Consider the following 27,983-nt stretch of genomic DNA (forward strand, 5'->3'; position numbering starts at 1 on the left):
TCTGTCTCTCACCTGCAGGGCCATGATGATGACAGGTTGTGACTTGTCAGCTATCACCAAACCCTGGGAGGTACAGAGCAAGGTGGGTGGCCTTCACAGCCTTCACATGGGCCGATTAAGAAAATGTACAGTGAAGGTTTTTCATGTAGTTTGTTCTACTAAGGCCGACTGATTGAGTTCTACACATCGCTGTTTGATCCTCCCTGCTCTCAGTTTTCGATCAGATTATTCAGCTTGAAATATGTTTGGTTCCAGCTCAACAATGTAATATTTATTGCAACCAAAAAATGAATAGAGTTGCACTTACTTTGCTTTTTTAAAAGAATATGATAAGTCATAACAACAAAAACAAACTGGGTTCAAAAGGCCACTTGTATTACAGTGTCTGTTGTTCCTTTGAGATCAAATGCTAAAAGCTTTCGCCCATGGAAAGGATTGAAAATAACCCGCACAAGATAAAAGAATATGACGTTTTTTTCTGCTACTCATTTGCAATCCTGTCCTCCCTCTGTTTGTCTTTTATTCCCCCGTATCATTCTCTGTTCGTGTTGTCTGTTTCTCTCCAGGTGGCTCTGATGGTCGCTGCTGAATTCTGGGAGCAGGGAGATTTGGAGAGGACTGTTTTGGACCAACAACCAATTGTAAGGGTCATACCCCTCTTGTGCCTTCTCTTGTGGTCTCCTCTTCCTTTCATGTTTTTTTTTTTAAGGTTTCTCAGGAATTGTTTTTTCATCTGAAACTCTCCCCTCTGTCTCCCTCAGCCCATGATGGACAGAAACTGTGCCGAACAGCTACCCAAGATGCAGTGTGGTTTTATCGACTTTGTGTGCGCATTTGTGTACAAGGTAATTCAAAGCCTTCATACTGCACAGCAGAGGAGTATAATTATTATACACAATGAAGGGGAGGTGATAGTTTCAAGATAGATCTCAAGGCAGAGATATTAAGTCATCATTTTGAGATATTAAGTCTTTATTTCGAGATACAAAGTCATTATTTTGAGGCATTTATTCATTATTTTGAGGTATCATTATTGAGGTGTCATTCTGTGATACTTAGTCATTATTTCGAGATACTAAGTCATTATTTTGAGGTACTTAGTCAATATTTCGAGATACTAAGTCATTATTTTTGAGGTACTTAGTTATTATTTCGAGATACTAAGTCATTATTTTTGAGGTACTTTGTCATTATTTCGAGATACTAAGTCATTATTATTTTGAAATACTAAGTCATTATTTCGAGATACTAAGTCATTATTTTGAGGTACTAAGTCATCATTTTGAGGTGCTTAGTCATCATTTCGAGATACCTAGTCATCATTTTGAGGTATTTAATCATTATTTCGAGATACTAAGTCATTATTTTGAGGTACTAAGTCATCATTTTGAGGTGCTTAGTCATTATTTCGAGATACCTAGTCATCATTTTGAGGTATTTAATCATTATTTCAAGATACTAAGTCATCATTTTGAGGTGCTTGGTCATTATTTCGAGATACTTAGTCATTATTTCGAGATACTTAGTCATCATTTTTAGGTGCTTAGTCATTATTTCGAGATACTAAGTCATCATTTTGAGGTGTTTAGTCATTATTTCGAGATACTTAGTCATCATTTTGAGGTACTTAGTCATTATTTCAAGAAACTAAGTCATTATTTTGAGGCATTTATTCATTATTTTGAGGTATCATTATTGAGGTGTCATTCTGTGATACTAAGCCATCATTTCTAGGTACTAAGTCATTATCTTGTGATACTAAGTCATTATTTAGAGATACTAAGTCATGTCGAAATACTAAGTCATTGTTTTGAGGTACTGGGTCATTATTTCATGATACTAAGTCATCATTTTAAGATACTAAGTCATTATTTCAAGATACGATGTCAGTATTTTGAGGTATTTATTCATTACTTCAAGATACTTAGTCATTACTTTGAGATACCAAGTCATTTTGTGATACAAAGTTATTGTATCTAGAAAGTTTCTCATTAGACTGACTTGCAGGATCTTTGTTTTCACATCACACTGGCGAAAATGGGCTTCCATAAATTTTTGATAAGACTCTATCAGAAAGGTGTAAATCCAACTCTGTAGTAAAGGAGCATCCTACAGAGTACAAAACAACCATTGAGTGAAGTCATTTCTCACACAGAGTTGTTATTAGCTTTACAGAGGTTTTGTTGTAGCTTCAGCCACTTTAGGTTAGATCCCAGGATGGAAAGAGATGAACCTGTTCAACCCAGCTGGCCCCGACAGGAATGTCAACTAGCTGTCTGTCACTGTGGTATTTGGACAGGAACACACACATCCATATAAATAAATGAATATGTGTCGGCCCGCCCTGTGGACATCTGGTCTAAGAGGCACATGTATTTGCAGCACTTAACTGTTTCCCTCCTGTAAGGTCTTCTCCCTTTGTGCAGCCCATAGTGTGAATTAATATACTTTCATCCAGTGTATTTTCTTTCATTTATCAGGAGTTCTCCAGGTTCCACAAAGAGATCCAGCCCATGTTTGACGGTCTGAACAACAACAGGGCACACTGGAATGAGCTGGCTGAGGTATACAACGCAAAGATGAAGGCTATTGAGGATCAGAAGAAGAAACTGGAAGAAGAGGAAGCCAAGAAAGGTATTTAAAAAATGAATCGGTGTATATTGATCACCTGATAGATGTGAAGTGGTCAGTTATCCTGTATTAATGTATCTTTTACTATCTCTGTGTGTTCATGTAGCTGGTGGAGGCGAAGGGAAGTCAAAGACCTGCACCATCTGCTAAGTTCCTCCGGTGCTTGGATCTGGACTGATGCAGTCTGGTTAGGACTAATCTAGGCTATGCCAGCCTATTCTGGTCTGACAGCTAGTCTAACTGGGGCTTGACTAGGCCAGCTTGGTCTGGTCTGATCTACACCAGTGTAGTTCTCTCTGGTTAGGTTGCAGTCCGCTCTGGTGCAGTCCAGCCGAGCCCCATTTGGTCTGGTCCGGTCCAGTCTAGCCTACTTTAGTCTAGTGTAGTCAGGTCTGGTCTGTGGTCCAGTCTGCCGAACTATCCTCCGTGGAGGGAAGAGTCAGGAACATCACCAGGAAGCAATGTTGGGACTCTGACTGCAAGAGAAGCCTGTTTGACTCGGAAGATGTGATGCATCTGAAACGTCTTCCTTCCTCTGCTTCGACGATACACAGCAATGAACTTTTGAAAAATATATACATGGACAACATATGTTTCCCTTTATCATAGCAATAATCGACACATTCCTGGTATGCGTGGTTTAAAACCATGGTTGGATAAGCTGTAAGCAAACACTCCAAGTCACACTCTTTAGTATAAAATGCTTAGCTAGGGGACAACATGTGCTGCATGTGGGGTGTATACATGCCAAAGCAAGAGTTCTCACTGTGTTGTTCCCATTGGCAGTCAGTTACCACACTGCATAGCAGTACTGTAGGTTGCACAGTGCACTTAGACAGAGTCGATAACCACGTAACTTTATTCCACTTTAACTGCTTTTGGTTGAAGTAGCATGAGTTGTGGCATCAATTCAACACAAGAGCAGGAATCTGCACATGAATGATGTGTTAACGCTGTATGACAAACCTCGACGCTTAAATACAGCAAGCGACAATCAAACAAGGGCTGATGTTCTCTTACCTCAAAAAGGCGCTGATGAGTTGTGTAAGGGTGTATTTATTTTAATATGCAATCTATCTATATACGTATATTTTTCTGTCTGACAATTTTGTACTTGAACTGTCGTCACGGACGGTGAGGTTGCGGCGAGCTTTGAGAGAGGGCGTTGTGAGCAAATGCAGGCTACAAGTCACATTCAGGCATCTAGAACATGTATGTGTGTAACTTTATTGTCAGCTTTGGAAACAAACACCTGTAAGCTGTTATCTTTATGCCCAACGACCTGGATTGAAACAGGCATATTTACACCAGTGTTTAGAGCAAATTGCAATTCCAACAACTCAAAAAAAAAAAAAAAAAAAGCTAAAACCTGCATGATTTCACTTGTACATAGTTTATTATATAGAAAATGTAAATTGTGTAAACTTAACTGAAGCGTAAAACTGATTTGAAGGATGTTCAGGAAAGGCAACCTTAAGAGTCACAGTCAGTCAAAGTGGGTACAGAAGATCTACCTCTCCTGTAAGAAGATTGGATGGGATTTGATTTGATTGCCAGCCAGCATTTGAGATCCACACAGCTTTAGACTTTAAATACCCTTCTTACAGAGGAGGCAAAGCAGGCTACCAAAGCCTTGTATGTATGTGCAGAGGACTTGTGTTTAAAATGTGGCAGATGCAGCTATATAGCATCATCGATTGTGCACCGGTTCGGGCCAAAGTCCAAAGTGATGCAACAGCGTGATGAATCACGCAGCAGCTGCGGTTTGATGTCGTGTCAGTGTGAATCTCCGTGTAAACCTGAGTTCAGCTTGATCTGATCAGGCATCTGAGTTGACAGTCCCCCCCCCCCCTGCGGTGCACCTTCTGAAACACTTTTAGCAACGTCCCTCCTGGGGGCAAAGGCAAGCTGTGGCTCTCTACTTCCTGTTACACAATGTCATCTCCTCTAATCAACGGGGCATCAATCAAAGGCACTTAATCCTATCAGAATGGCTTTGGGACTACCTGGAAACTCCTTTTCTGCTGCTTGAGGTGAAGCGAGGAGCTATTGTGGTCACTGGAGCCAGAACTGTGCAACACAACATTTACTGAAAGTGATGTTTTAAATATTTACCCATGAATTTACCTCATTGTTCCTGCTGCACATGTTTTATATAGATGGTTACACCACCAGTTCTGTCTCCAGTGATTAAAAAAAAAGGCTCCTTGCTTTTCTTTCAAGGATCCTTCGTGAGATACCAAATAATGCACTGTATACTTTCTACTTATCCCATCAACTGTCTTCCAGACATTAGAAATCTATCATTTGACGTATGAGATGACCTCTACTGTATGTATGTGTCATGAGATGTAATATGTGTAAGCAAATAAAGGAATTTACGGAAGTGTAAGAATACTGATAATCGCTTTTTCTCAGCATTATAAATAGGTGGTGCTTCGTCTCTTATTCACACTTGACTCGTGCACACGAAGGTTAGACGGAGACAGAGAGTGAACTTAAGAAACCTGGAGCTTAGCTGCCACAGCGCTCGTTCTTAGTCATATATCGTGCAGGGATCTTAGAGAGCTCCAAAGCTGGATGAGCCTCCAGGGAAAGAGGATCAGTGGATTGGTTCTGATCCCCCCTGCTCGATACAGTGTTGTCTGGCTGTGTTCTTCAGCGTCCTGTGTTCTGCGGTCTGCGGATTCTGCATGCAGAAAAGTGGACATTGCATGGTGTTAATGTCGTAGACGGTAGTTTAGAGGATGATAAACTTCGAAGGTGTGCAGTTTGAGTGCAGGATGCTGCTGAGGCCTCTGCTGGAAAACAGACTAAGCCCTTAAATCTGTCATTTTGCAGGACACTTCAGCGCCTCAACCCCCTGCAACAACATGACCTTTCATTCCGCTGACGAGGGATCGATGGGTGCAGAACTGGCTGCACCCCCATCACCTCCCTTTGCATGCCTCACCACAAAATTTGAGTTGTAGATTTAAAGCACCTTTTAATGAGGGAGAAAGAGTCGGTGTAATTTTAAGAATTGTTATCTAGCTAATTAGAATTGAGAAACTATTTCAAGGAGTGTTTTCATGCCTTAAAACATGGCTGAAAAGTTGTTATTTGGGATCTCTGCATTCCTCCCAGGGCATTCTTAAAGGCCCTAAATGTGCGCTCATGTGAGGGCGAGAATCTTTAACCAAGAAAACAGATGCTGACAACACAACGGATTAACTGTAAATGCATCCAGGTGTACGAGTATAGCCGGGGGCCAAATTACATCCCACCGCCACCCAAAACAACAGGCTGTATCATTTACTACACTTAACCATCTGTTAGCTAAACGCTGCCATGAATCACACAGTAAATGACTTCTCCTGAGAAAGCAGTGAAGTTAAAACGAGGCAGACAGAGCGGTAAGAGGTAAAGTAATTGTCTTTATTCAAGCCAAGGTCTATAATCTCCCAGCAACCTCACGCAGTTTCCTTCTCTGCGAGTTGAAGGCGAGGCACCGCTTCAATCTTGCCCTTGGCCGGAGGGACATCTCCAGCTAATCCTTGTAGCAGCAGAGTGCCTGGCTCTTTTGTATTGCTACTATTATGCTGAATTATACTCTGGAAATTGTACCAACTTTATAGTGCAGTTTCAATTAATTAGAGATATTTAAACAAGAATAAGAGTCCACAGCAGTGATACCCTTGGGATAGGGTGCCAGGTGACAATTATCTAATTCACAACTAGGCTATATTGATTCACAGTGGGATTTTTAGGGTGCCAGAATGTACACCCTGGAGGTCAGCAGACTATCACAGGGCTGACACATAGAGACAGACAACCATTCACACTCACATTCACACCTACGGACAATTTAGAGTCACCAATTAACCTGCATGTCTTTGGACTGTGGGAGGAAGCCGGAGTACCCAGAGAAAACCCACACAATTCTAACCACTGCACCACCATGCTGCCTAATATATTATATGTACTGATGAATATTATTCATCTGGCCACCCGCCATTTTGTGTAAGTGGCCGCCGGTCAATGCAAGTGGAGTATCCCTGGTCTACAGCCGTGTAAAGACACCCCCTCCAGCTGTCTCAGGTGCTGTCCTGATTGACCTCAGCAGCACACGGCTGACACGGGAGGGTCGTCAGCTGATTGACAGCTGATTGAGTTCACCTGGGCCCTGAGGCTTTAAAAGCTGACCAGTGTGTTCACTCTGTTTCTGTCTTCCTACAGCTCACATCCAGCTGCCATCTTTTTTTTTTTTTTTTTTTTTTTTTGCTGTTCATTTCTATTCACCTTGGTTTTCATAAGACATTTTGTTTTAAGAATAACCTCACACTTCCTGAGCCAGGTTGTGACACACAGCTCTGTGAAGCTGCTAAATGCTAACGCCAGCATGTTACATGGTCATCAGATATAATGTTGAGACCATGTTCCCATCAGCATGTTGGCACTAGCAGTTGCCAACTGTGCAGGAAACACTAAGTATAGCTGAGGCTGATGGTAGTGTCAATAGCCATTTTCATTGAGGCCATTTTGACATTCACAGCAGGAAAAGCACAAGTAGAAATAATGAAGCTAATGACAGCTGAGTGCCATCGAGCTGCTGTGGTTTCACTGGGTTGCTCCAGTTTAAAGCAGGCTGGATTTAAGACTACTAACACCACTTGGAATGAAATTTAAGATCAATTTTACAATTACAAAAAAAGAAAGATAAGAACACATGAATCTACATAAATCACTGAGGCTTAGGGACAGTTTTGCCCAGATGTTTATAGTGACACTAAACATGACTTTTGGTGTCTCATAGTGGCGATGACACTCTGCATATGGGCTAATTATTTCTGAGTAATTGTGTCTGACACTAAGGTTAATGTTTTCAGAGGGGAAAAAAATATGCAGACGACTATGTATATTTTATGATAAATGTATTTAGTCTCTGACAACTAAACTTCACCATCAGTCACACGTTTTCTGTTCAGAGAATAAAACTTCAAATCAAATCAAATCTAAATCTCTGAAATTCAACAAAAATTAAAACTGTATCTAAAATGTCATCTTGTTGAGTCGACATTTAAACCAATCAGGTGTTGGATAGGGCGAGAGCCAGGTGGTTCCAATCATGCCCTGGGTCTTGCAGTCGATGGAGAGCAACTGCAGCGCCTGTCTCTAAAAACTGCAGCCGCCTTGCTCTCGCAAGATTATCGCTGTCCACTTTTGTAAGACGTCAGAGCAAGTTGGGATGAAGTCGCACACAAACCTAACTGGCATGCACTGTGTGGTGATCGCTGGTGATCGAATCTGCGCAGGCCTGGCTCATCTTGAACAAGCTTGTTGCCTTGTGCTGGTTTCAGCCGTGCCCCAAAATCTTGATTAAACAGCAAATTACTGTTAAATTTGCACTTCCCCAAATCATCCAGGGTCCAGTGACAGCTAGCTAGCAGACAGTTGAACCTCTGCTCTGAGCGTCTTTTTGTATTTGTTTTTAAAATAAATTACCAATTATTTTGAAATAGACAAAATTATACATTCCATGTCTTAGCAAATTTCAAGACTTCACAAGCTGCTTTTTATTTCTCTTACGTTATTTTACTGAAATTTGCTACATGAATCACACTCTGGTCCTGTTTGAAGCTGCTATATCGTCCTGAGACCCTGTGTCCTCATGTGAGGACATCAAATTTTGGGTTTACTGGACCTTATACTTCCTTCTAACTTAGACCTGTTGTCCTTGTTCGTGGACACTTTTTTTGTGCCATCTAGTGGTAGTAAGAGCACAATACACTAATCCATGTAAAAACAAGATGGCAGCCATCTCTGCCAAGTCAGTCTGCAGCCAATCCCGACACAAAAGTGGACAAGGTACAAAACCTGATCACATGCTTTGGTTGAAACTTGTTTGTTTATGATGAAAACATTTGTAGTTTGATATGGCAACAAACTTTACCAATTTTAGCAAAGGTAACAAGCTAAGGCGCCGTTTATTAGAAAGTACTAGTTTGAAGACACTGGGAATTTATTATCATCTCGTTTAAGGGCATTGGAACTTTATTATCGTCTTGTTTGAGGACATTAGGACTTTATTATCATTGACAATGTTTAGTTTTTTATACTTATCAGGTCCTACTGATCTCAAATAGCTCAGAGAAATTAAAGAGGGATACCAAACAACAGTTCAGGTCTCAGGAGGTTAATGGGTTTTTTTGTGTGTTTGTTGTTATGAGCTTTTGAAGTCAGGACTCAAAAATAACCTAATAATCATACAACCAAAATAAGACTTTTGAAAGATTGCTATAAAACATTTCAGTTCCAATTAAGGTCTTATTTTTTAGATGAATGAATTCAATGTCTTTTAACACTTGTTAAGGATCCGTGGGAACATTGTGTCAGGTACTGGGCATGCTAGGGCACTTAGAACAAAGCCATCGTTAATGTTATCAGTAACACCTGTGCTTTTCTGAGTATGAGTCAAACAGTCTGCTGTGAAAAGGGCCTCTTGGTTGTGTACATATAAATCATTTAACCACAGTACAAGGCAAATTGAAAATCTGGTGTTGGTGCCAGATGAAATGTTAAGAGTCACTGAAGTAATTACAATTCATCCCAAAGGAACATAAAAATCTGCACCAGATTTTATTGCAATCCAGCCAAACATGGTGGAGACACATCAGTCTGGACTTAAGTTGTGGACTGACTGACAGCCACGCTGCTACCATGACTAAAACCATTTTCAAATCCTTTCCTCCTCGACAGCGGTGGGATTGAAAGCGAAATGTTGACAGACATGTAAATCAAAGACTCTTTACACACACACACCGGGTAAACCTCATGTTTACTTCTGCAGCGGTGTCAAAACATATAATCAAATAAAACCTACATGCACACAAGACTGGAAAACAGAAGATGTTTAATGTCAGTGGCATGCTGGAGGAAGTGTAGTCACAGCAGGGTTCCCGCTGATAGCAGCAGAGTCAAAGGAACATGTCTTCAAAGTACTCATCAAACTCCTCCTCCCTAGACAGATACAACAAACAAAATCAGAGAAATGTTAGTTCCTTTCATGCACGGTGTTGACACGCAATGTTAAATGCTTTGTATGGGTGGCCTCTGACTAACTGGAAGTTAGCACTGTGCTTTTTTATTTCATTTACATTTTATTCAAGATCTGAGATATGAAATAATGTGAAGCATCAACATTGGGACAGAATACAAACATAAATAGGGGCAGCGAAAAAAGAAATTTAAACAGGCCTAAGAAAAAAACTATTGTTGGTTTAACCGGGTGTAACAAATGCATGTTACACGTTTGGTTTCTGTGAGTTTTGCTCATATGTGCTTGAATACACCTTCAATAGTGTCTTTCTGAGGGCAACTCAAATGTCAGGAGAAGCGTGACGAGCAGGTTAAAGATTTAGCGCTTTCCTGACAGTTGAGAGCAGCTTTGTGCGGGGTATCTAAGTGGTCCGCATACTGTGCTATATAGAGATCAGTAACCTATGTAGGCTAAGTGGTAAAGACTGTCTGTGATGGTTGTACAGCAGCTTACTGGGGGAGATTTAATATGGACATTCGCTGTTAACCTCACCTTGACTTTTCCTCCACAGCAGGAGCGGGTCCTCGCCAGTGGTCGGCTTCTGATTGGCCCTCTGGCTCATCACCAGCTTCAGAGCCTAGAAGGGGAGTTTGACGGAGAGCTGTTAGTCACTTCCAGGAAGGAATAACTAGGTCGGCCAGTAACGATGGTTCATTAGTGTCTATGTAAGGGTCTTCACTGTAAGCCTCGTCTGACTGGCTCAGCTTCATGCTTAGAGATTTTAGTTGGGAACAACCAGTTGCGATTTGAATCACCTTCATCAGGTATGATTTTAACCAATCAGCACGGGGGCAAAGACAAGGTAAAGGTAGCCCAAGCCCCAGTAGGCAATTTGAGAGTGGATGATGGGGGACGCCATTCCCCTTGTTAGCAGAATGACCAAAATACATCCTCCTTGTTAACCTGACGTCTCTCTTGATCCCATTAAGGTCACTTCTACGTGGACTGGGTCTGGAAACAAACCTAGAACTGATAAATCATTGAGAATGATCAAGTTTTGATGGAGCATTTCTATTTTAACTGCTGCAGCATTTGTAGCCTATACGGCACTGGTTTAGCAAGCCCACAGGAACAACGCTCCACGATGCTTTTTTTTCTTCTCCGAGTGGCGATTGGGATATTTGTAGTTCAAATAACCCTGTCGAAATGAAAGCACATAAACGCTTATGATCCACTCATTACTAAAAGTGTACGTCATATAAAAACTAAAGTACTGGTCAAAGTTGTCACCTCGAAATTTAAGGTGTGCTGATGGATTCACATCGTCAACTCATGCATTGAGTAACATTACAAGTTAACGTTCCACCTTAAAAGTCGCCGGCAGTCGGCCCGGTGGAAACAGTTCTATCGGTACCATGCACAACTTTTGACAATTGAAATGCAAAAATAACCATTTGTTACAAAGTGAACTGAGCTGAGCTGCTTGGTGGAAATCAGGCTTTACAGACCAGTTGCATGTGTTGTGATGCCTCTCAGCCAATCAAATCAGTGCATTCTGATAAGCATCATGCCTGGAGTCTGAGTGAGATACACACACACTCAGGGGAGAGACGAGATGAGAGACAACAGTTGAACAAATAAGTCAGAGAGAAGTAATTTCACGGGAGTGGACGGAAGTCTCTCCCCTGTTAAAAATGAATAAATCGTATTTCTTACCCTTACCCTTGTAAACAAATGTGAAAACTGGGAGTTGTAGATTAAAAACCAGATCGCACTTTGTGAAACAAAAATGATAGGTTTGCTTTGTCAGCCCCCCTAGATGTGGCCCTAATATAAATTTCCCCTCATTTTCCAGAAGACAAAATGCTTCCATAACCCTGAAGTCCTGCATCCTCCCTGAACACATAGCTCACAAATTACACAATGTTCTAGGGATTCCTAAATTTAATCAGGTTCAGCCTTCAACAACTGACAGAAAGAAAGAACGAAAGAGGGTGTTTGTGCATAGACTCAAACGTATGCTGAACTCAGTGACATAACCCTTGACAAAGTTTGTGTTTGTGTACACCGCCACCACCACCCGCCCACCTGTCCATCCATCCAGAACCTGGAATAAACACAACAGGGACACGGGGGCAAAGACATACTTCATTCCACGCTGCTCAGAGTGAAGGGCAAAATGACAAGGAAAGAAGCAAAGCAAAAGTGCATAGGAATGAAGAGAGAGACAGCTGAGAGAAAGCAGACCTGCTGTCTGTCTCTTACTATCAACTACAGGGCTGATGGATGTGTTTCCAGAAGGGGTTGTCGGGGTGTTTTCACTCCAGTTTTGAGTGGAGGAGTGTCCCCGCTCAGACGCCTGGGGGAGTAGATCAACTATCCAATGTGTGTGTTTTTTAAAAGCGGGGGAGGTTCTTGCATGTGTGTGTGTGTGTGTGTGTGAGGGAGTTATGAAGGCTACCTTTGTCCGAGTTCTGCGACGACTCTGAGCTGCTGGAAGAGGCGGAGCGATCTGTAGAGAAACAAAGAGGGTTACAAAATAAGATAAAGGAGTTGTTAAAAAAAAAAGTCAAACACAAAAGAAAAATTATAAACATAACAAGAGATCACTGCTGTGTTTAACCAGGCAGGTTATTTGGCAAGAAGAGGACGGGAGTCTTACCTCTGTGCTTCCTGTGTTTGTGTTTGTGCTTCTTCTTCGAGTGTGAAGACCTCTTCCTCTTCTTCTTCTTCTTCAGTGATGGCTCCTGGTTCTCCTCCAGTACCCTTTTAGTCTTTGCTTTCACCTCCTTCCTCCTACAAACAGAATCACACTTTGGACAAACTCCGTTCACAATATAAAGCAGCCTATTACGGCACTATTTGGGAGGTGAGTTAAAATCCTTCAGGACTGAAGGCACATTGGCGTATGAACGACTCTTGGCTGGAGCTTTAAACTTGACATAGGCTTTCTATACATTTTGTTACTGAGTCTGCCGGAACGCTCAAAGGGACTTTTAAAATCCTAAGCAGCTGTGAAAGCATTGGCACCACATATCTAACACCAGACTTTCTAGGGGTTAAAGTCATCCTTCCGTCTATAAGAACCCCGAACTACATTTTCACATTCGGTTGTGTTGAGATTTCACTTAAAATAAAATATGTGATAAATGATCGGGACACTCTGACTGGTGAGAAGGTCAGACAGCAGACATTAATCGTAGTTTGAATCCTAAACCCCTGCAGACTACAGAATAATGTGTGCTGACTGTCCGTGGTGACCTGCCCTACTTCTAGCAGACCAGTGCACCATCTCCACGATCTTAAAAATCGCTTGTCGTCACGAACAAAAGGACCTTATTAATGTAGAAATGTCTCGGAGGTGAGAAGTACTTACTTATGGTGGTAATTGAGCTTGAAAGAGCATTCAGGGCATAGTCCTAAAGAAAACACAACATGGCATCATCATTACTAACTCAAATATGATAATGGCTGCATTAAAGTTTTAAGCATTTTAATGCCATTATTATCATTATCATTACAGCAATTATAAAGGTGCTGTGAAATCAATTGTTGCACTTCTTATTCTTCCTCTATTGTAGGGTTGCATATAATACAGATGAATTCCGTATGATCTTACCAAATTTATTTATTAAGCACATTTAAAGACATTTAAAAAAAAATGGCAAAAATCATAAAAACAGCACAGGAAAACAAGAGGACCATGAAAAATAACAGGGGTTTTCCCTATAGAAAAAAAAAACGCAGTTGACAGCTGTTTTAGATTTAGTCTTAGTCTTGAGACGAAAATGCTCATTAGTTTTAGTCACATTATAGGCATTTTTATCCTTCATAGCTTTAGTCTAGTTTTAGTCGACATAAATTCATGACATCTTAGTCATTACTTGTAGTCATTATGTTTTCTATACATTTTTTATCTTTATACTAGTCCAGTTAATCCATGTTAGTCTGGAGGTTTAAACTCATGTCTCACAGAGTTGGTGATTAAAAATAATCTTTTATCTCCTTCAGAGAAAACTGCAGAGTTCAGACTGTTTACTTACAGCACAGCTACACATAACTGAGCCTCCTACCTGCCTGTCAAACAGCATCAAGCCATAAACCTTCCTGAGACAGTCCAGTCGCCAGTGGCTGCTTGCTCTGCTGCCATTTAGCTGCTAACTAGTCTGATGGTCTACCAATAACATTTCCGTCTCGTCTCGTCAAGAAAATGAAGCATATATTTCGCCTTAGTTTTTTTTATCAAGATCTATTTTTACCTCATAATTTTCTCGTTTTCATCATGGAAAAAATATTGATGAAAACATTTTGTCATAGTTTTCGTCTAGAAAGTGAACACTGGTAGAAACACAAAGACTAGTTTAAGAGACAAAAGGACAATAATACAGAAAAGCAACGCTGATAGTAGGTTAAAAACCAGAGTATAAAAATGTGTTTTAAGATTTCTTAATAATTTAAGAAAAACAGGAAGTGTAGGAGCCAGCCTAACATGTAGAGGTAACTCGCTCCAGAGTTTGGGGGCTACAACTGCAAACTTTCTGACTTTATTTTTATTTAAATGACTTACTAACTTTTGACGAGGGAGGACTCTTGAATGAAAAGCAAATTTTCTTTTGCAACTTATGTGTGAAAATGGTACCAGATGGTCCACATACATTTAGACACCTCGTCCATGAGGTAATTCTGGTAAATTATTTACATATAAACTAAAGAGAAGAGGACCAAGGACAGAACCCTGTGGAACTCCTCTTTTACTCTGTCAGAAAGATGCTTTTTCACTGTTTATAACAAAACAGTAAGATATAAAACTTTTTAGAATTTAAATGCCGAGGTGCTGAGGTTTTGAGAAATGTACTTATTAGCTCCTATTCATTAATTCAGTGCAACATGATCCCTATCTGTTACATTTCTCCAATGTGCCTTACTAAGTTCACCAGATCATGTTTCATTACTGTCACAACATTTGCGACTGTCAAAACATCGAACTTGGAATTGTTACAAATTGGAAAACATTTTTATTTGATGAGGAGGAAAAATGTCTGGATGTGACCTGTTGCACAAGCTTGTTAAAGGAGCTTGTCATTTCCTGCTTGACTGAGTTCACGATGACTGGTGGGTCCTCCAATTAGAGTAATTATACTAACAGGATTTTCTGCAGTATGATACCTGAAGGAGGATTATTATGAGCTGGGTCTTAGACTGTAACCTCCACCAGGCCACAGCCACAGCAACACACACGCACTTTAGAGAGAATGACCGCAGAAAATGAAAAGATAATGTGTGTTTTAGCTTACTGAGTTTGACCAATGCATTTTTTTTCTCGCCGTGTTCCACATAGGCAAAGTTCACCTCCCAGCTTTTTAGGCCTTCCTGGTTCTCACAACGTTTGTTTCCACACTGGAACTGACCTGAACGACCACAAAGCACAAACATATAATTCAATAACATTTATAGTCGTGTGATATTTTAGCCATCTATCTCTTATCTAAAGCAAATTGCAAAGTACACAAGCAAATACATTTATTGTTTGTTAATAATCAATTAATAAGAGGTTTAAAATCAAACAAGACAGAATCCTGACAGACAGTGTACAGTAGTGTTGTCAAAAATATCGACTTATCAAAACACTGTAAGAAATAAAGGTGCTAACTAGAACCATACACGGTTCCTTGGGTTATCCTCATAAGAGAACTCTTTTTGTTTCCTGGTCTCACCTGGGATTTATATTCCAAGGGTTTCATCTAGCACACATCCAAGCTTAGAGCTTTGACTGGGCCCAAAAAATGAGGCCTGACCTTAAGAGAACCTGTACAGTTTCTGTCCAGGCCTGACCTGAGCCTGAACCCAGCAGCAGTTTTGGGCCCAAACTCCATTAAAAGCCTTAATTTCTACATTAAAAAAACCTGTGGGCTGCCGTGTTTCATCGTAACACTTCTCTGGCTACTCTTTCTTATTTCAACAATGTGTTATCTTATACATGACAGGTTCAGCAAAGCGGGCTGCGCCTCTTGGTCCATCTAGTGTGCAAGGCGGTCCACAGCTATGCAGTGCCAAGATGATAATCACCGCTCTTTGCTGCATGTTGCACACATCTCTCCCATTGCTGGGGAGTCAGAAGCAAACACTGCCAACCAAGTTGCCCTGCAGCCCCCCTCCTGTCTCTCTTTCTCTTATTTTCCGTCCCTCTCTCGGTTAACCACCTATAAATTGGCAAGAACCTGACCCGTTCAAGCTCAGGAAATAGTGAGCGATTAGAGCCTGGCCCAACCCAAACGTGGCAGGTTGGGCCAAGCCCAATTAGGCTCTGGTAGAGAATCAGAGCTCAACCCAGGGGGGACTCTAAAAACTTACAACATTACCCACAGATCTTGCTCCTGCTAATCATGGTTTTAGTTTAACAGGTTGCCTGGGGCCAAGAGAACCACATCCAGCAGCCTTGGGCTTTATGAGGCTCCTAAAGGGCCAGGGCTGACGTGGTCCAGCACAAGCCACAATATTCATGGCTCACAATCGTGTTTCTAAGGGGTGGAGATTTTGTGAAATCACAACCACTACAGCCTTTACTATTACAAAGTTGCAGAAGAGTTGGGAACCAAAATCTGGTTGTGCCTGAGAGGTAGACCAGGTCATACACTAATTGGAAGATCAGCGGTTCAATGCCCAGCTCCTCCAGTCGGAATGTCGTAGTATCCTTGAGCAAGATACTGAACCCCAAATTGCTCCTGATGGCTGTTCCATATTTGTGTTTTTTTTAAAAACTGAGTAGCTGGTGGCACCATGTATGGAAGCCTCGGCCACCAGTGTATGTGTGTGTGAATGGGTGAATGTGACTCGTAGTGTAAAAAACGCTTTCAATGGTCAAATGACTAGAAAGGAGCTATACAGGTGCAGTCCATTTACCATTTACTAGGTCTATAAATTAAAACCAAATACAAAATGCCAAGTACTGGGTACTCAAGAATAAATGAATCTTGGTTGACAATGTAGTTTTGTAAGGCATGGAATAATGGTAAAGATGTCAAATACAGCAGAACACAAGTAGAATGAACTGATTAAGGGGACTCCACATACATCTACATTTAAAAATACCATTTGAAACATGAGTACACATTTGAAGATTTGAGGGTGAGGGCTTTTTACCAATCCTGGGAGAACGCTTTCTTCCAAAACAGGTTCTTTGGATAAAAAAGGTTCTTAATAAAACTCTTAGTCTTACTACAAAAAAACTTGAAGAACCCTTTCTTCAAATGGCTCTGGGTAGAACCTCAGCCCTTCAGGTAGAACCCTTGTGGGGTTGGAACCTTATGTTAGAGCCTTGTTATATTTATCTTTGCCCTGAATGTTAACGACAGTAGTTTGTAAAGGATTATGTATACAAAGACAGAAAGAGCACAACAGAATTAATGCAAGTAGAACAGAATAGTACAACCAAATAGGCAAATGTTTTATTCTAGGATTGAGAGATGCAGACAGTAAATCTCAAAAGGCTTCACATTCTGTCAGGCAACCTCCAAAACCCGCTGCTCTCCCTCGCCCCCCTCCGTCTATCTGTCTGCACCCCTTCCCCCTTATCCCCCCACTCCTTCTCATCTCCCTTTCTTTGCCTCACCTCATCCCCTCAGGCCTCCCTCCAGCCGCTGCACAGCCTGCCTATTATCCCTAGAGGAGCTTAAGGTGGCATTGATCTGGTCTCCGGGGTTCCCTCAGATTGTAACAGAGGGAGCAAGTGCGTCAGAGCAGTCCATTCTTGGCACAGGGGCCAGAAATGCTCCTTACTCTGCTAGAGGAAAGGATGCCTTCGCTCACCTGCCTAAGATTGAGACTCTGTAAACATTGAGGTGAAGTGACGCTGGCCGCCATTGGCTTCGGGCCACTTAGGCCATAAGGCAGACTTTCTCTTTACATGCTGTATTAGATTAGGGATCTGTGACGTCAGCTGAAAAAGACTCTTGGCTCCGGTCTTAGGTTGTGATGAGGCTAACTTAGGTTATCTGGGAAGGCGTGACATCAAGTAAAAGAAAAGTAAGTAAAAGAAATTAGAAACAAATGTGTTTAGAGTTGTTAAAATAAGAGGGGTCAGTCAATGGCACTGGTACACATCTCTATCTCTGATTTGAAACCAAATGCATTCAGACAATTAACACATTAGTTTGTCAGTCATCATCAAAGTTATTAGACCCATCCTGAAGGGGACATGAATGTTTCTACCAAATTTCATGGCAATGCATCAGAAACATCCATGTTTTGGAGATATTTCGTCATGGTAGCAGTGGCACCCACCTGGAGGGCAATAGCCCCCCTGGCAAAAATAATTGGAGGTCCATATTAAGAGGCTGTGGCCTGCTCACAAAGGTAGTGGCATCTTGTGAAACTAGACAAACTCAGGCATCCATTGGTACCAACCACATTGGCATAGCTTGTTGGAAGGGGGGCTAAATAATGCTCCAAATTTAGGCTGAATTTTAGCGAGGGAACAACTGGCGCAGCCATTTGCAAAGGGGTCCCTTGAACTCTAAGCTATAGATATCTGACTGAAAATGGGTTCTATAGGTACCCACGAGTCTCCCCTAAACTTTAGAAAGCTTTTTCCCTGTAAATGTTTTGTTACTTACAATCAAACCTTACAATTAAAGCTGTAAATTTGTCTTTTCAATAAAAAGGACAACCAGCTTCCTTGAAGAACAATGATTCACCTAACAGAGAGATACTCAACTTGATTTGCCCAAGGGCCACTTTTGCAAAATGCCAGGAGGCCACGGGCTGATTAATAAACATCGTCGATAAATGATATATAAATAATTTGCCCATTATAATTTGCCGATTCCTGAACTCTCTATATTGACATACCGGTAGTTTTCAACTAGCCTATATACTTCAACAACACAGTCAACTTCCTGAAATTCAGTTAAGGCTTTTGGTTTTGGTGTGTCACCCCAAAACTTTCTGTAGCTCCAACTGGCCACCCCTGTGAAAAATTTCTGGTGGTACTATTCTATAGTGCCACCAGTCTAACCCTAACCCAGATATTGTATCATTATAGTACCATCATATACCCCTAGTAACGGTGGTACTATTCTACTATTCTATAGTACCACCAGAAAGTCTAACCCTAACCTCTATGTACGTATATTTTCACCGACCGTCTTAAATCTTAAAAGGTTCTCAGTCAAAAGAAACTGCAGGTCTCTTAATCCTTGATGGCTGCCCCTATCTGACACTATATGAGTGTGACTTGGACCAGGGCCACCTTCTCGACTCTGTGCCAGGGTGACGCCATGAGCAGTGACCGGTGCCCGGAGACCTGAGAGAATCCTGTCTTCACCATCATCAATGACGTCAATCACAATCGCACTGAACTTGTCCCGTGACATCCTACTCTCTCGATCACGCATACAAAAAAATCAATTAAATACATCTACTGTGTATAACAGTACAGCATTTATCTGTACAGAAAGCAGGTAAAAGCCTGTGCTTGTACACAAAACTGAGCGCCCTTGAACAAGGCATATAATCCCCTTGTTGCTGCGGAGAAGCAGCTCAGTGTAAAATATAAGAATGAGATATATTCGAAGGTTACAAGGTGGAGAGTGTGAATGTGTCTGACCCTCCAGCTACTAAGAACTACAACCCTGACAGAGTGGAGTCAATAGAAATGTGTTTCAAGGCAACTTCTTTGTCGAAATAAATGTCAAAAACTGAATATAATCAAGGCCAGGAAACTATTCTTCACTTATTTCTGATAGTTTCAGCCCCCTGGTCCCACATTTTCCCTCATGAAAGCTAATAAGCACAACTTTTACCGGTGCTGTTGTCAGACAGTAGAAAACAGTGCCACACAGAGCATCACTGCATTACAATATATGTGTTACACAAGAGCTCCTGCATGGGTCTCTGTAAAAGGATCTCCGCTGTGTTTTGTTGACAAGTATTGGGAATCCTCACACATCAGGTGAGCCTCACGTGCTCTATGAAAAGCGCTGGCACCAGGGTGGCTGAGTAAACTCATTAAGAAAGGAAACTACTGTCCTCCTACGTCAATGGTTACTAATGCCACCAGATGGCTGCATGATTAACATTCACTGGATGAAGTCAGAGGGCAGTGACCTGAGCCAGCCCTCTCTGACTTTTTATTCACTCAAGTAACTGTTTAAAGTTCAAAGAAAAAACATTATTATGAAACTAAGCCTGCTTTCTGTAGAGAAAACATTATAATTAACATGCTGATTGAAGTTTATTGGGTATTCTGACTAAGCTGTTGCTATTAGACAAAACATGTCAAGCTGATTGCAAACACTTGTGTATGTGGCTGTTTCTGCTACATGAGAGCAGCTGACTTGTGGGAAAAAAAAAACATTTAAAGGAAAATCAATACCACTTTATGTTTGTGTGTCAGGTATGATGCTGTACAGCCAACAAGTCAATTAGCTTAACTTAGGACTATTACTTGATTGGACATAGTCACTTCTTGGAGTCTTGTATTTGTCTCTGTGATGTAGCAACCAGCAAAACAAGAAAATTAACTAAACTGCTAAGAAATATTCTTGCACACAGATCCAATAAAGCCGCTAATTGTAATTTTCACACTTTGTTTTTCCTGAGGTTTATTCAAACAAGATATGACGTGCTAATTAGTGAGATTTAGAGATGCTGGTGGGTGGATTTTATCTTTAGACAGAACCAAGTTAGCTGGTCCACCAGTTTCCAGTCTTTTGTGAAGACAATAGAGCCTCCACAAAATAGCATTTTAAAGTCTTGTGTGTGATTTATCCTGGCTTCATATGAGCAGAGGAAATCGCCGCTAGTCACTAGGCTAATTTACACAATGTAAAATGCCATAGGCTTGAGCTACTAACGTTAGCATGTTGTATTTGTTTGTAAAACGTGTTTAGGACAAGACAGTTGTTTTGTTAGTGAACCTTGTGAGTCGTAATGGACCCTAATGTTGTAACGTTACCTTTGTTAAATGTTGCTGTTGTCCCTGGCTTTATATCAGGAGAGGAAAAGATCGCCACTAGGCTAATTCATACAATGTAAAATGCCATAGGCTTGAGCTAATAACGTTAGCATGTTGTATTTCTTTGGAAAACGTGTTTAGTATAAGACAGTTGTTTTGTCAGTGAACCTTGTGAGTTGTAATGGAGATGAAAGTAACGTTATCTTTGTTAAATGTTGCTGTTGTCCCTGGCTTCATATGAGTAGAGAAAAAGTCCATTAGCCACTAGGCTAATTTATACAATGTAAAATGCCATAGGCTTGTGCTAATAACGTTAGCATGTTGTATTTGTGGAGAAAATGTGTCCAGATAAAAAGTGTTTGTCTGTGAATCCTGCGAGTTAAAATGAAGGTGATTTGTGTAGCCTATTTGTGTTTGAAATTCTCTATTAAGCCATGTTTAATGTGTGTTCAATATGTGTTTTAAATCAACTAAACTTCACAGGACTTCACAGAAACCCTTCCACCGACTGATGTTTTAGAGGTGTAACTGCAGAGTGACACAGACACACCAACGCACAAGTATAAAAGCTCACAAAGGCCTAGGCTACGTGGGTAGTCTACGGCGTAGGCTCTTCATAGAGCTGACACACAAATCCATCTTAACACATGGTGAGTAACTGATATACAAAAAATCATTTTGTGTTAGAAGTATTCCTGTAAAGTGCAGACTGATTGAAACGTCTGTCAGAATGCTGCATTGATGTGCAATAGTTTCTGAGTCTGTGAAGTCAGTGCTGTTTTGCAGTCAACTCTTGATACTCTCCGCCCTCTACCCCCCGCCCCTCTTCGGGGTCAACCACCTTTAATAAATTCTCCGCCTGTGGGAAACAGCGAACAATCCACACTCACTGCCCCCAGGCAGATTTTTCAAATATGGGGGAAGTAACTGGCATCCAAAAGACTTATTCTTTTTCCAACCACACAGGCCCACCTTTGACTCTGGATCGGTTTCAGCCTTTTTATGACTGCCTTTCCCATTGACAAGCAGCTCTGACTGCTAACCTGAAGTTCAACACTCTTTTCTATTTTCCAGTCCTTATTAACTCAACCACATCGTGTTAACTAAGTAGACTTAAGAGCATAACATATCACTGAGATCATGTTTTATACTGTATGTGTCCAAAGACCTGCATTCCACTCGGCGCTCCCTCTGTAGGCTATTAAGAAATACTCATATTTCTTCATTTCAAAGTGCAACACCCTACACACACACTCACAGATAAACACATTTAAACATACAAACACAGTCACTGGCAGTCTCTATTGTTAGACAGGGCAACTCTGAAAGCTTTACGGGCTATGGGCTAATGAGCTATCACTTCTAACACTTACAGCACACTCATTTATTTCTCAGAGGCTGATTTATTTTGTCTGGCACAACACAGCCCAGCAGGATATCCTTAAAAAATACAAATCCTGTCCGCGCTGGAACACAGGCCAGGCTAAAGTAACTGTTTAAAGCAACTGAGAGGATCTCCCATTTAAATTGGGCTATCACTTTAATTTTATTCAAAACAGGAAATTAAGGGAAACTGCCAGCATGTAATAGGATGTGACAAAATTCTAATCATTTAGTAGCAAACCAAATGCTGTATATGAACCTGACGTGCAGGGATGGGATCAGAGGATCAGACGGGCAAATAGAGGAGAACTCAAAACTCAAATAATAGCAAAAATAAATAAAGAATTTGAATGAAATCTGAGGTCAGATAGTAAATAACTGCGATGTCACAGTGCCTCCCGAAGGCAAAGGCCTCAGAGGTGGATCATATTTGATTCCTGTGCTGTCAGTGAGCATGTGGTGGCAAGCATGTTAAAAACATTTTTTTAAAGACAGGAAAGTTAAATAAGCCAAGATCATAGTCCATTTGCTTTGACAGGAGGCCCATCAAAAATACGCCTGGCCTCGACTACCTTTGCCCTTTGACCCCCTCTTGACAGCGAGACAAAAACTCAGAAGGGAAAGCCACAGAAAAACATGTGCGTGCCTTACACCCCTCGTGTCTATCTGCTCCGACATTAAAGGCTCTCAAGACACTTTTGAATACCAACTGTGCTCGTTCAATAGAGTTTGTTTTATGACAAAAACATGCCTCACATTTTTTTGGCAGCAAAGACAATATTTGGCAAAATAGTTCCATCATAGCCCAATGAGCTGATGTGTAATGTGAGCAATGCATGTACCTAGCAGTCTGAGGCTTCATTAATAATGCTGACATTCAGATTTTACATCAACATTTAAATGCTGCATAGCTTTTTTTCCATGTGTCTTCATTCTGTTTATATCTGGTATTTTTATAACATTATACTATTTGTTGTATAAGGTGGCTGTGCTGGATTGTTTCTGGCTCATGTGATCCAATCATTTCTAATAACTCCAGAGTGTTGTACAGTCCAAAAGTCAAAATTTATCAAAAAAAGAAAGGTGTAATAATTTTGAAAATTGACAGCATGTTATTATCTAATAAAACATTCTGCTTCAGAGAAACATTGTTGGTGTTTAGCTTTTCAAAAACAACATTTTCTCTGCGGTCAAAAAGCTGTTTGCTCTCCCACTTGCTGAACACAAAGGAAGGTATTAACGGGGTCTAACAGCATAAATTACAAAATATCAATTTCAGCTCTAAGCCTATTGAATTTAGATGAGTTAAATTAATCAAAGAAATTTGATTTAATGAATAAGTAAAAAGCAATTTAGTCCGATGAATCACTTTATTCAAATTGAGAATTTGTTTTATTTTACTTTTTGGTTGATGATGTCATAAAATATCATGGAAGAAGGTCCAAGCTTCATTCGAAAACCTCAATACAAGAAATGACATTCGGTACAGCCCGAATAAGAAGGAAATTACATGGATTTGGAGACATGACTTGAAGGTACCATGAGAGTTTTTGACCACTAGTAGCGCTGTGGAGCAATGGCTTTAGGAAGGGGTCCTAGATTTGACTTGGATTTACACAGGGCTGCCACCTGAAAGTTGAAGATTCGAAACTATCAGTCGGAGGCCCCTCAGTCAAATGAGATTCTTCAAGTTGAGCAGTTTTTAGTCAGTCAGTGTGCAGTGTAGTTCTGAGGATGTTTTGGCCTCCAGATTCAGCGGCAGAATGAGCGCTCCTCGCTTTCATGCTGCTCTCAGGTACAGACAGCTGCTAACCCAGACACAGTGAGTGAGACAGAGGCAGCTGCCCGGAGGATGAGAGGCTTTGCGTGATCAGGCTCCAGGATGACGTTGTCCTCTGCCTTCCGTTTAGAGGTGGTGAATTTACAGCTCACAGTAACTAAATACAACACAGTGTCTGGCTTTTGTTTGATGTCTAGTGTCGGCAAATTGTTGTTTCCAATCCGTTGTTAGCGTAGTTAGCTTGTGTACTATATTACATTAAATTCTATCTGGAAAAAGAGGAACCACAAGTTGAGTATTTGTATTAAACAGCCAAATCTGATTTGACGGACACAATTCTGAGTGGAGTACAGCCCTAGATTTACAGTATTTAAAAAGACTGGCTTTGCAAATGTTGTTTGAAGAAGAAAATACATCTAATACACACAATGTGTTCTGCTGAGAAACACTGATTCTGAACACAACTTTTGTTTGTTTACAAAACACCCCACCAAGGTCTGTTTAAAGGTGTTCTTTATAGCTCAGAGGCTTCCTGGCATTCTCTTTCCCTCATACAGAACTCGTGTGAATCCTTCAGAGGTTTGAATGTTTCTGGACTAGACAAAGCAAGAAGGATGAGCAACAAGTAAGAGTAAATCTCATCTGTCAAGAATATCCCTAAGATGTAGAGAGAGTTAGGCCCCCTGGGGGAGGATGGCATGTGATCCTGCTCTCATGTATTTGGTTCAGAGACATAATCTTTTCCTTCTCCTTCATCTTTTAAAGAAAAAAAAAACATTGCAGACTCTAGAAGAAGAAGAAGAAAAAAGGAAACCTTTCGGTACCTCATCCCATATCACACTGTGGCCATGAAAAGAAAGGTCAGTGCTCTTAGTAATCCACCTGATTGGGTGAAGAGTAGACAGCATTACCTAATACCAACATGACCTGAAGTGCACAGATGGCAGGAAATGATAAGTGGATGATTTCTGAAAAGGTGTGTGTGGCAGAGCGGAGGTGCATCGCCCCTTTATAAGGAGATGTAGTATCAGTTTAATTGAGAAAAATTCAGTCTTGTCTGATTTATCTGTGAGCAGAAGTGGAGTCTGGACATCTGACAAGCACTCCACCTGAGCCTGGACATTTAAAGGTCCACTGTGTAAGATTTAGGGGGACTTAGTAGCATCTAGTGGTGAGGATTGCAGACTGCAACCAACTGAAACTTCTCCTGGTTAGAATTCCTTCAGTGTTCATTATTCAGGAGGTTTTGACCGGGAGCTGAATTATCCACAGAGGTCTCCTCCTCTCCAAAACAAACAAACCAGGTGATTGAAACCGGTAAAAACACTGAAAAAAGCAGCTTCATGTTACAAATCAGTGTTTCTCCTACGCTGTTTAAGCTTCAATTCCACTGAGGGAAATAGTTTTCAGCTTTTCAGCTTGCTCTTCGCTGGGCTAATTTATACAATGTAAAATGCCATAGGCTTGTGCTAAAACATTAGCATGTAAGACAGTTGTTTTGTCTGTGAACCTTGTGAGCTGTAATGGAGCCAAATTTTGTACCGTTACCTTTGTTAAATGCTGCTGTTGTCCCTAGCTTTATATGAAAAGAGGAAAACTCCGCTAGCCGCTAGGCTAATTCATACAATGTAAAATACCATAGGCTTGTGCTAATAACATTAGCATGTTGTATTTGTTTGAAAAACATGTTTAGTATAAACAGTTTTGTTGGTGAATTGTGTGAGTTGTAACATAACCTTCGTTAAATGTTGCTGTTCTTTTTGGCTTCATATGAGTAGGGGAAAAGTCTGCTAGCCACTAGTCTAATTCATACAATGTAAAATGCCATAGGCTTGTGCTAATAACATTAGCATGCTGTATTTGTGGGGAAAATGTGTCCAGATAAAGACAAATGCTTTGTCTGTGAATGCTGCGAGTTAAAGTGAAGCTGAACAACGACGCCAACTAGTGTTTTGGAGGTGTAACTGCAGTGACACAGACACACCACTGCACAGGTATAAATGCTCACAATGGCGTAGGCCACATGTGTAGGCTCTGCATAGAGCTGAGGCATAAGTATAAATCCTGCTTAAGCTAATGAAAATACAATAAAGAAAAAGAAAACATACTTATCATAATATGTTCCATTTCTGCCATATATCATCCTAGTCCAGTGTGTAGGATACAGACTTGACCGTTAATCCAGGTGTAACTAACTGACCATTAAGCTTTCTTGGTGATGATTGCATACAAGTGCCTGTGTTTTAATCAGCCTTCATATCAAACTCAAATCCACCTTTCACTTGTAACCCTTGACTGTCAAGGACGTCTGAGGATGTTGGGTCCACCTTACAGGATTAGATTAGTATTGATTTCACGGGAGAGTTTAGTGTCCCGTGCTCTAAATAGTGCTTAAGAAGTATTGCTGTGGGAATCATTAATGTAAACAAATCAAGAGACATGACAGTGTAAGTGAAGCGCCTCTGACCTGATCTAATCCCACTTCCTGTAGAGTATTGCCTCAGGGGGTGAACTGTCAGAGACCAGGATTACTCAGTCTTAATCTGGAACAATATATTGGCTTAGTCAGCTTTCTCAGACATACTGTGTATGTTTGCGAGGCTGCACTGATGCAAACATAGGCAAATTATCGAAATGTAAAATGTGTGTGTGAGTGTCTCAAAGCATATCGATGAGTTGTGGAGGCAGGTTTACCCTCACGGAGCTGCTGATATCGTCCCTCGGGGTAAACCTATAAATATCTGTCACTGTCACACGAAGGAGCGGTAGACAGAGAGGTGTTGTACTAATCCTGAGCAATTAATCATCAAAGCTCTGCCAAACTGTCGAAGCAGGCTCAGGCAGAGCAGAGCTAGGATGACGCCTGAGAGTGAGATGTAAACAGAAACCAAATGTAAGGTATGATGAAATGATTAGTGTGAATAAGATGATCAGTTGATAACTGAGTAGCTTGAATAGATCCCCCAAAACCAAATGAAAACTCAAATGAAAGGTCAAATATCTTAATGATGTTTAAGGCCATTCTGATGAGCCAATAAGTCAAATCAAAGTGGAATACATACATTTGTATGACGTTACATGTGCAGAGACTCATGTTAGCAAGTATTCACTGTATGTGATGCACTGCTGTATAAACTGCTCTGTAAATCTCTGTCTCCACCTAGTGGAGAAGGCTGTGAACTGTTTTGTGGCCTTGTTAGTAGGCGAAACCTGAAATGTGTCCCAAATCCATACTGCATACTAATTCTATACTAAATGTACTACATACTAATTTTTATACTGTTTTAGCAGTGAGCATGCCAATGAATCACCATACTTAACTACTTTATACTGACAGGCAATTACACAATGCTATTCAAGCATGAATGCACTGCATACTAAAATTCAATAAAATTATTTTAACTGTATTTTATTTGAGTTTGCATGTAAACTGGACAGACAGCCCGGGGCACGAGTGTGCAGAGATCTAATGAGATACAAACAAATAAAGTAAGGGATATAAATCAATAAATTAAACAGTAAAATCAAAAATAATAACAACAACAACAGCAATAACAAAACAGGGACATTTGGAATAAATAAATAAATAATAGAAATAATTAATTTAATTGAAAATGTATTAATAATAATAACAATAATAATGCATAAATAAAAAAAAATATTTATATATATAAAAAAAACTTGGAAATTAGTCTGAATTTAGGACACGGTGCATGTCAAAAGTAAACAATAATAATAATTATCATTATTGCTAGAATAGTAATAATTATACTACTACTAATAATAATAACAATGGTAACAGTGAATGAATAAATAAATAATTAATATATATAAAATCTTGAGAATGGATTAAGGACATGCCGCAACAACAACAACAACAACAATAACAACAAGAATAATAATATTATAAATAATAGTGGATGAATAAATAAATTATATAAATAAATAAATTATATATACACATATATATATGTATATATATATATGTGTGTGTATATATACATACACACACATATATACACACACAAACTTGCTGGAAATGAGTACAAAGTATGGATTTGGGATACGCCGCTTGTCAAATTAATAAAAATAATAATAACAATGGATGAATAAATACATTATATATATATATATATATATATATACAGTGGTGTGAAAAAGTGTTTGCCCCCTTCCTGATTTCTTACTTTTTTGCATGTTTTCCACACTTAAATGTT

The 27,983-nt window shown here is 40.3% G+C and overlaps 2 protein-coding genes across 2 annotated transcripts in view; one reads left to right on the forward strand and one right to left on the reverse strand.

The window, feature by feature from the left end:
• LOC126400032 (cone cGMP-specific 3',5'-cyclic phosphodiesterase subunit alpha'-like) overlaps positions 1-5,001 on the forward strand; it is a 47,752-nt gene extending 42,751 nt beyond the window's left edge. Inside the window, exons 27-31 of the mRNA XM_050060442.1 lie at positions 19-82; positions 567-641; positions 762-845; positions 2,481-2,634; positions 2,738-5,001. Of these exons, the coding sequence (XP_049916399.1) occupies positions 19-82; positions 567-641; positions 762-845; positions 2,481-2,634; positions 2,738-2,781 (421 nt within the window). The 3' untranslated portion in view covers positions 2,782-5,001. The remainder of the gene's footprint in view (positions 1-18; positions 83-566; positions 642-761; positions 846-2,480; positions 2,635-2,737) is intronic.
• A 4,430-nt stretch (positions 5,002-9,431) lies between these two features.
• fra10ac1 (FRA10A associated CGG repeat 1) overlaps positions 9,432-27,983 on the reverse strand; it is a 28,173-nt gene continuing 9,621 nt past the window's right edge. Inside the window, exons 9-14 of the mRNA XM_050060439.1 lie at positions 14,944-15,057; positions 13,026-13,068; positions 12,312-12,445; positions 12,111-12,161; positions 10,202-10,286; positions 9,432-9,630 (exon numbers count right to left, since the gene is read on the reverse strand). Of these exons, the coding sequence (XP_049916396.1) occupies positions 9,588-9,630; positions 10,202-10,286; positions 12,111-12,161; positions 12,312-12,445; positions 13,026-13,068; positions 14,944-15,057 (470 nt within the window). The 3' untranslated portion in view covers positions 9,432-9,587. The remainder of the gene's footprint in view (positions 9,631-10,201; positions 10,287-12,110; positions 12,162-12,311; positions 12,446-13,025; positions 13,069-14,943; positions 15,058-27,983) is intronic.

The sequence above is a fragment of the Epinephelus moara genome, chromosome 13, assembly GCF_006386435.1.
Source record: "Epinephelus moara isolate mb chromosome 13, YSFRI_EMoa_1.0, whole genome shotgun sequence".
Lineage (NCBI taxonomy): Eukaryota > Metazoa > Chordata > Actinopteri > Perciformes > Serranidae > Epinephelus > Epinephelus moara.